Here is a 10,049-nt window from a genome sequence, read left to right on the forward strand (position 1 = left end):
CATCAACATAGAAGGCTGAAGATTCGGTTCTTGAGTTTACAACATTACAACAATTGTGCCTTTATTTAAGAAACACTGCGTTTTAGTTCAACTCCCGTGTGTTTTCTTATGAAAACAGTGTTTATGCTTCGTATCAATCCAAAATAATGTAATGAAACAAAAATGTGTTTGTAAAGTGAACCATGAGTGAGAAAGGTGTGACAGAGAATGAGATGGGCCACTTTAGCTGTAAAAAGTTAGATCACTCTTGTTTCTTTTCAGAGCGTATAAATCTTTCGCCTTTTACTAAAGATTTCCGTGGAGAGGAACAATAAGAGTATAACTCAATTTTTTGATGCCCTGCGCAAGTGGGGCTTCTCTGAATAAGTGAAATTATAAACTTTGGGCATCCTTTCTATTGTCGATACGTGATTATTCTTTGTGATTGGTACAGATTGACATTATCCGTGTACTTTCAGTAACTCATCGTAATCCTTGTTGAATTACCTAAATGTATAGAACTATTATAACTCTGAGTTCAAACTATCTGGTTTATGCTGTTATTAATTTATTAAGAAGTTTCCTGTGTGAATGATAACATTCATTCTCCCATAACATCGTACAATGTTGACTTAATCCGTCCTTGGCCACAAGGAGGATGTTGTTCTGTCTCCATAAGTGTGAGGATATGTAAACATTCAAATAACATAATAATCTGTGTGCGCGTGTGGACTGGTATTTGTTACCTTAATTTGACACTTTCTGGCATAAACACTGGTTCTGGTTAATTTTAGGGACAATAATATGTTAAGACTGTCCAAATTAATGTAAGTCAATGCAGTGTCTGAAGTATCACAGCACAAACCTGTGTGTGTGTGTTATTTTTTACAAACTTCATGTTCCTGCATTTTTGTTCAACCACGTTTCGTCTTCCTTTGAAAACAGTGTTTATGCTTCACATGAATCCAAATAATGTAACGCAACGTGTTTGTAAAGTGAACCATGAGTGACAAAGATGTGACGGAGAATGATGTGGGCCACTGTAACTGTAAAACGTTAGATCACTCTTGTTTCTTTTCAGAGCGTACAAAGCTTTCGCCTTTTACTAAAGATTTCCGTGGAGAGGAACAATAAGAGTATAATTCAATGTTTTGATGCTCTGCGCAAGCGGAGCTTTCTGTGCATGTAAAAAAACTAAATATAACCTATGGAAGTTCTTTATTTACGTTGACGTATAGTTTAACATCTGTGATTGTCTTACGTTGTTGGTGAAGTGTTTATAACATATTTGTCATCGACACTTGGTGTATTGTATCTTAAGCGCAGTGTTACCAAATGGAATGTTCATTATTATTGTAGTGTGTTATAAAGCGATTTTACATTAAGTTTTCAAAAAATCCTTATTGTTATGCGTAATCTTCACAAAAAAACAACATTTTAACCAAATGAACTGAACGCAGAACCGCCCCAAACTAATAAACAAACAAATTCAGTCTTAACATTTGGACACTTTACATAAAAGAGCGCCTGCCCCCCTTCCTTCGTTCACATAATGGTATGATCCTAGTCTGTTCTCGCACGTGATTGGCTGCATGGTGTGTCCATCAAAATAGAAGGCTGAAGATTCGGCTCTTGAGTTTACAACATTACAACAACTGTGCATTTATTTAAGAAACACTGCGTTTTAGTTCAACTCCCGTGTGTTTTCTTATGAAAACAGTGTTTATGCTTCGTATCAATCCAAAATAATGTGATGAAACAAAAATGTGTTTGTAAAGTGAACCATGAGTGAGAAAGGTGTGACAGAGAATGAGATGGGCCACTTTAGCTGTAAGAAGTTAGATCACTCTTGTTTCTTTTCAGAGCGTATAAATCTTTCGCCTTTTACTAAAGATTTCCGTGGAGAGGAACAATAAGAGTATAACTCAATTTTTTGATGCCCTGCGCAAGTGGGGCTTCTCTGAGTATGTGAAATTATAAATTTTGTCTTTTCTATTGTCAATAGTTACAACGTGATTATTCTTTGTGATTGTTACGGACTGACATTATCCGTGTACTATCAGTAACTCATCGTACTCCTTGTTGAACTAAGTAAATTTGTAGTACTATTATAACTCTGAGTTCAAACTATACGGTTTATGCTGTTAATAATTTATTAAGAAGTAACTGTGAGAATAACATTTTCCCATAACATCGTACAATGTTGACTTAATCCGTCCTTGGCCACAAGGAGGATGTTCTGTCTCCATAAGTGTGAGGATATGTAAACATTCAAATAACATAATCTGTGTGTGTGTGCGTGTGGACTGGTATTTGTTACCTTAATTTGACATTTTCTGGCATAAACACTGGTTCTGGTTATTTTTAAGGGACAATAATATGTTAAGGCTGTCCAAATTAATGTAAGTCAATGCAGTGTCGGAAGTATCACAGCACAAACCTGTGTGTGTGTGTGTTATTTTATACAAACTTCATGTTCCTGCATTTTTGTTCAACCACGTTTGGTCTTCCTTTGAAAACAGTGTTTATGCTTCACATGAATCCAAATAATGCAACGCAACGTGTTTGTAAAGTGAACCATGAGTGACAAAGATGTGACGGAGAATGATGTGGGCCACTGTAACTGTAAAACGTTAGATCACTCTTGTTTCTTTTCAGATCGTATAAATCTTTCGCCTTTTACTAAAGATTTCCGTGGAGAGGAACAATAAGAGTATAATTCAATTTTTTGATGCGCTGCGCAAGCGGAGCTTTCTGTGCATGTAAAATACTAAATATAACCAATTGAAGTTCATAATTACGTTGATGTATAGTTTAACTTTTGTGATTGTCTTACATTGTTGGTGAAGGGTTATAACTTATTTGTCATCGACCCTGGGTGTATTGTATCTTAAGCGCAGTGTTACCAAATGGAATGTTCAGAATTATTGTATTGTGTGTTATAAAGCGATTTTACATTCAGTTTTCATAAAATCCTTATTGTTATGCGTAATCTTCACAAAAAAACAACATTTTAACCAAATGAACTGAACGCAGAACCGCCCCAAACTAATAAACAAACAAATCCAGTCTTAACATTTGGACACTTTACATAAAAGAGCGCCTGCCCCCCTTCCTTCGTTCACATAATGGTATGATCCTAGTCTGTTCTCGCACGTGATTGGCTGCATGGTGTGTCCATCAAAATAGAAGGCTGAAGATTCGGCTCTTGAGTTTACAACATTACAACAATTGTGCATTTATTTAAGAAACACTGCGTTTTAGTTCAACTCCCGTGTGTTTTCTTATGAAAACAGTGTTTATGCTTCGTATCAATCCAAAATAATGTAATGAAACAAATGTGTTTGTAAAGTGAACCATGGGTGAGAAAGGTGTAACAGAGAATGAGTTGAGCCACTTTAACAGTGAGAAGTTAGATCACTCTTGTTTCTTTTCAGATCGTATAAATCTTTCGCCTTTTACTAAAGATTTCCGTGGAGAGGAACAATAAGAGTATAACTCAATTTTTTGATGCCCTGCGCAAGTGGGGCTTCTCTGAGTATGTGAAATCATAAAGTTCATTTGTTGTCTCAATCATTGAATTCAACACGTCGTTTACCTTTATGCTCTGCACAGACTGACGTCAACCGTGTACTATCAGCGAATTATCGTAATCTGTGTTAAACTAACTAACTTTGTATTACTCGTTTTTATTATAACTCTCAGTTCATACTATACGGTGTATGTTGTATTTAACTTATTAAGAAGTTTCCTATGTGAACGATAACATTCTCCTATAACATCGTACAATGTTGACTTAAGTATCCATCTGTTTTCTTCCGCTTTATCCTCATCTTACATTATTCATGAAGTCTTATTAATATCACGTCATACGTCACACACTCCTTTGCAGTACTCGTCCTTGGCCACACGGAGGTGCACAAGTCAAACAACATTGCATGTGGACTGGTATTTGTTACCTTAATTTGACATTTTCTGGCATAAACACTGGTTCTGGTTCTGTTTAGGGACAATACAATGTTAAGGCTGTCCAAATTAATGTAAGTCAATGCAGAAGTATCGCTGCACACACCTGTGTGTGTGTGGTGTGTGTTTGTGTGTGTGTTTAAAATTTATCCTTAAGGCTGTATTTATGTATCGATTGATCTATTTATGTATCTGTATCTATTTGATGGAAAATGTGATATTTCATTAAACCACAGGATATTTCTGGGCTGAACAGTTGATCGAAATATTATAGAAATTGCAAAATGTGTGTCAAAATATCAATTATTGTCTTGATCTATACACGTCTTATTCTACATATTGAAGAAAACACCTTTTTGTTTCTCACAGATCTGCACACTTATCAAACAGTGATCATTTAAAACATGTTGTTCAAATGAAAATGAGAAGTATTTAATATAAATATACTTTATAGAAACTCTCATTAAAATAAGTTCCTAGACCCATTTCAAAAAGTTTAACTCTGTTTTTTTTTTAAGTGCACTTCAGGTTTAATATTTAAAACCTTTATAAATCCCACTTTCAGACAATAATTAGTGCAAACATTTGTCAAAGTAGTTTTGTTAGTATTTTTTTTTACATACAAACTTCCTGCAGTTTGTTGTGGTCACATGTGAAATTCTGGCTCTGGAGCCTCTATGTATACTAGGAATAATAATAATTATTATTAAGGACTGAGAGCAAATAAACAAGTTATTAATAATTTAGTTTAAGATCATTATAATTTAAATTATGTTAAAGTAATACCATTAAACATACACATAGATCCTTTCTAAATAAGCATTAAGCATGCAAGGCTTCCTCCACCTACTGTACCGTCTACAGACAGTCACATAAATCATCTGCAGTTCTGAGCTACTCACAACAAAGCAAATACATCACTCCGTCGTCTCTTTCCAACATAGAAATAAGTTTCACTTTGTTGCGCTTCACTTTGTATCAAAGGCACAAACAGTGAAGGACTGCGTTAGCGTTTACATACAGAAAACTGCTGTAAGATGTGAACGTTGAAGAAGAGCAAAAAAAAGGTGGTGACACCAGTTTGTGCTGATGAGTTTGTCCCCTGACGTCGCCATGGCCTTTATGTCACAGTGATCTCCTGCAGCAGATCTGCAGGGAAGTAGCCCAGTTTGCGTCCGGTGCTGACCTTCAAGTAGCCGCCCTTCTCATCTCCTTTCTTCACCACAATCTGGAACACAGTGTCATCTGCGTTATAGTCACACGCGCCATTAGACATGAGGGTATTTGTATGCTTTGGTTCACCATTTAACAGGGATTCTGACCAAGGGCAAGATGTCAGTGGAGTCGTAAAGGAAAGCGATTTGAGACATTTTTAGCTTAAACCAAAAGCTGCAGTGCATAACTTTTGCTGATTTGCTCTTATTATTTGGCCTTCAAGTCGAGTCAATTGTATTCATATAGCCCAACAACCCTAAACACAATTGTCCTTGAAGGGCTTTACGGTCTATACAGCAAATGACACACACTAATCCTTAGACCCTCACATCGAGTGAGGAAAAACTCCTCAAAAACCCTTGTACTGGGGGAAACATGGGAGAAACCTCATGAAGAGCCACAGAGGATGGACAATTTGAACAAGTTCAGCATATTATAAAACAAAACATCACATTTACAAAGAGTGGAAACATAAAATACAGAATGTGATTATTCATAATTCGGAACAGAAATGATGTAGATCTACCAGACCTGACTGAGGGAGCATTTGCGTGTGTACAACAGCAGAGCAGGGACAGGAGAGGGTAAGAAGCAGTTATTCAGCTGCCGAACAGCTGAACAACTTTTCATGGGCGATTCTTTGTGCTTTCAGTCATATTCACTCTGCACACAAGAAGTCATTTGATTTGATTTGTGATTTATCCAGTGACAGTGCTGTTTACACACACTCCCTCAGTCAGGTGTGAATCGTCTCTGCTCACAAAGACCAAACAGAGGCAGAAAAATAACATCAACAACAACAACAATCAACAAAAGTTACGCACTGCAGCTTTAGAAGCAAATTACAAAAAAAAAAAAAAAGCTACAGTGTTTTTACAACACAAGCTCTGAAAAACGGTTGAATTACAGTTTAATGAACACAAATCAGTTACCTGATCTTTCTTTAGTGTGATTTGTCCCATCTCCCTGTTCCCGACAAAGGAGCGCGTCACCTTGAAAACTCTCTCTGATGCACGCACTTTTATGAGGTAGTTGGTGGGGAAGTAGCCCGTCTTATCTCCCATCTTTCCCTGGAAAACAGAGTGGATAGACCTCTAGGTCATGATCACCACAAAGTGGCAGGATTATCAGGCCGGGATAATGAGGACGCTTAAACTCACTCTCCACCACTCTTCATTGGAGTCGTCCAGCACTGTGATCCGATCACCAGGGCTTATACACAAAAATATACATTAACATTAACCTTCATGTTTAGAATCAAGTAAATGCACATTTACTTTGACCCACAGAAGAATAAATGAAACTTACTGGAAGTCAAGGTCATCTTTCTCAATGGCCTTGAAGCGGTAGAGAGCCAGGTAATAGTGTGACTGTGAGAACGTTCCTTTACTCTGTTGAGAGAAAGAAACAGGACTGCATGTTACAAATGATATTAACTATACCGTAAATAACAATTATGCACAAGTTGCTCTGAGCAGCCGTAGATTAAAGCAAACCTTGTTTATCACTTTCTCATCTGCTTTGTCTCCTCCTTTCTCCTTCTTATCATCAGGCTTTCCTGTGAGGACATCAGACATGATCGTCACCAACGTAAACCGTCTTTATTTTATGATAAAGGGTTTAATTTCACCAATTTGGAGAATGATGCTAATGAATAATTTACTAACTGAAATAATAGTTTTGGTTTGTCAGTGTATAATTTTAGAAATCCTTGTTGAATGTATGACTTTGTATACTTTTATACTTCCCTGTATTATCACATTTTTTGTAGAGTACATTTTCTCATTTAATTCCACAATTTCCAAAAATGCAATTTTTCAAAAATGACCACAGAAACTGATTTGGTCTCTGTTTACCTTCTCCTCCCTCCTCATTCTCTTTGGGCTGTTGGTTCTCATCTTCCTCTTCTTCCATCATCATCATCATCTAGAGGACAGAGAATAAAGTTTAAAATTCGATTTTCATTTTATACACTTCCAAAAGTGGATTGTGTATGTTAAATCCTGAGTTGGTGTCATTGGTGCATCAGTGTGTCAACGATGTTCCTGAATACGTTGTGTTTTATGGTCTGACTTTAAATATATATGTTGTACACTCACATTTTTCTTGTCATTCTCATTCTTTTTACGCTCCTTATTTGCCATGATGACACCGACTCGCAGGGTGTCAAAGACGGGGTCGTTCCGGTTCGGGTTGTCTGGACAAGGACAGAATCAAGTCTTTGGGGTTTTTTTTTGTGATATAATTGTCAATTGTACAATTGTTAAAAAAAAACATTAAAAAGAAAGAAAGAAAACTTAATATGAAGATAAACTGAGACTCAGTGGACTCACTTGGATCGGGTTGGTCACTGCTGTACAGAGGGGAGCTGTAGGCTCTTCTGAAACCAGGCGGCTACAGGAACAAAAAACAGTTTAAATAACAAATATCTGTATTACCACATACTTTATCTGTATTTTCCAGTGCATGGCATCAGAAGGACTCACAATTTTGCCAAAGCATCTCTGAAACTCGACATATGACTGACACGAATGGTGGATGTTGGTCTTGCAGTTTTTACACCTCAAAGCAAACTTGTTGTTCACTGAAAGCCAAACATGTGTGAGGTAAGCACTACTTCTATAGAAAACAGCATCTATTAGAAAATGGAATGTATGATGGAGATGGTCTGGCGATTATTGCAGCACATACAGACTATCATGCGAGCACAGACGTCACAGAATTTGGGTTTCTTGCAATAGTGGTCCTTGAACTTGTGGGGTTTGTCATTGATCCGGACAACCTCTGAAGGAGGTTCTGGTTCCTTCTCTTCCACCTCCACCTCCTCGTCATATATGAAATAGACCTGGAGATACAAAATATACATGGCATAGACAGTCACTATAGAGGAAAAAAACAGAAAGTAATCCATGGGTATCATGTTGATGAAGAAGAAATGAGGGGATATAGATTAAGTTCATGTGAACAATATGGAACTCCCATGAGGAAAATGTATAAGAATGTTGAAATTCTGACATACATTCCCCATGTATCACAGTGAAAAGCACACATTTGAAACAGATCGACAGTTCCATAGTGTTTAGCTTTAGTGTTCTGTACAAATCTCTCCCATATTTTCAATATTTCTGTAATGTACTTTTGTTGGATAGCTAAACCTGCTGCGATAATCTCTTGCAGACCAAAGCCAAAAGACCAAAACCTTTTTCCTCGTCGATGCTGCGCTGCGTTCCTGTCCCAACTGGAGGCTATTTTAAACTGCTCAGGAATTGCAGTGCTAACATTGGGAGGGTAAGGGCATTTGACATGATCCTGTCACTCACAGTGTCTTCGTCCTCCTTCACAAAATTCTCAGGAACTGGAGGATTGTCATGGATATCCACTGAGTTTTTATCATCCTCCCTGACACACATGACACACACAAAGAAAACAAAATGAAATCATGAAGCTGCATGTATGTATATGTATCTTTAAACGCGTCAACATTAACTTTTAAAGGACACTTTCACAGCACACATGATTATGTGAAATTACAATGTTACGTTGCAGAGTTTTTGCAGGACAACATCACAGAGTGACCTGGTGTAACTGACATACTTGCTGTGTTTGATATCAAGTTGCCATTCCACCTTAGAATAGTTGTGTTGATTATTCTGAGAGACTCCTTTGATATATTTTCTCAAACGACCGTTGAGCTGCTTTATCGTTAGTGAATATAGTCTGATAATTGACGGTGGTTTTTAGAAGTAGAGATGGTGAAGAAGTGCACACATGCAAAGTAAAGCAAACAGTATATTTTGCTCAAAAGAATTAAGGGAACACCTAAATCAAACACAAACATTTTGTTGGATGAAATATTTTATCTGACAATCTTTTCAGATTATAAACTTTAATATCCATTAATAACATAAATAATATGTGACATCCATTGATTAAAACCAAAATCACCAACCCATTGAGGGCTGGATTCAAAGTCACATAAAAAGTAATGAAAATGTAGTGTTCCTTTAATTTTATGAGCAGAGGTAGTTTAAATGACCAAGAAATACAGAATACTCACTGGTCCATGATGTTTGCTGGATAACGATTCCTTGCCTACAACGATATATACATAAATATCATTTATTAGTTTAAAACGTTTATTCGTTTTTTCATTATGTCTTAACAAAAAGTCATACAATGCCACTGTGGGTAACAATTATACACAACTAGATGAACCACACGCAGCAAATTATTATTTATTGTTACACATTTTCTGTGTATTTTTCACAAGTAGAAAAATGTGTTAGTCACACTTAACCTTATAATATTCATGCTGTAACTATTTTGACACAAATATTGTGGGACACAATTACACAAAGGCCTGTTAATAAAAGGATGTATTCTTGTGACTGTGTAAAAAGTTCCATGTCGCTGTGAACTTATTGCCTACATACTGTTCAAACGCACTTGACCCACACTATTCCAGGGTTGTGAAATTGGATCTAATCACAGCTAAATTTAGGTGCTTCTGCCAGTAAGGAAAACAGGAGTCCCACTGGAATATTAACAAGAACAAAACAAAAGTAACACTTTTGTCATGCAAACACAACTCCCACTAGAAATACTCATGCTTCAAACTGACATATGTGTTGTCAAAATTCACACCAATCAAAAGAACAAACCTGGTCTGCGTGAGTTCTTCACCTGCTGGTGATCACTGTCGCTCTGCTGTAGATCTGAGTCTCACTGATCAACCTGCCTCGTCACTGCAGGCCCTCAGAAATCAGACTGGACCAATATTATCGCTATAACGTCTCCGTGATTTCAGGCTCAAGGTGTGACCATATGTCTGTTGTTGTGTAGTTATCTATAATTTTGTGTGTGCGTGTCTTGTGTGCTTGGTGGGCTTA

The 10,049-nt window shown here is 36.9% G+C and overlaps 1 protein-coding gene across 1 annotated transcript; it reads right to left on the bottom strand.

Moving 5' to 3' along the window:
* Positions 1–4,463: 4,463 nt before the first annotated feature.
* stac3 (SH3 and cysteine rich domain 3) lies at positions 4,464–10,049 on the bottom strand. Its single transcript, XM_083895714.1, has 13 exons — positions 9,822–10,049; positions 9,218–9,252; positions 8,481–8,559; positions 7,852–8,005; positions 7,647–7,744; positions 7,494–7,554; positions 7,260–7,357; positions 7,017–7,086; positions 6,657–6,718; positions 6,469–6,551; positions 6,321–6,372; positions 6,093–6,230; positions 4,464–5,173 (listed from the first exon to the last, which is right to left on the bottom strand). The coding sequence occupies exons 2-13, from the start codon at positions 9,223–9,225 to the stop codon at positions 5,066–5,068; spliced, it is 1,011 nt and encodes a 336-aa protein (XP_083751840.1). The 5' UTR covers positions 9,226–9,252; positions 9,822–10,049; the 3' UTR covers positions 4,464–5,065.

The sequence above is a fragment of the Microchirus variegatus genome (assembly GCF_963457635.1).
Source record: "Microchirus variegatus genome assembly, chromosome: 9".
Classification (NCBI taxonomy): Eukaryota; Metazoa; Chordata; class Actinopteri; order Pleuronectiformes; family Soleidae; genus Microchirus; species Microchirus variegatus.

Bases quoted from the DNA above. Each gene is read 5' to 3' on its own strand.
- stac3 (XM_083895714.1), bottom strand. The intron at 7,358-7,493 runs GTGAGTCCACTG...GTCCTTGTCCAG, and splicing joins CAGTGACCAACCCGATCCAA to ACAACCCGAACCGGAACGAC. The intron at 5,174-6,092 runs GTAACTGATTTG...ACTGTGTTCCAG, and splicing joins TCACACTAAAGAAAGATCAG to ATTGTGGTGAAGAAAGGAGA.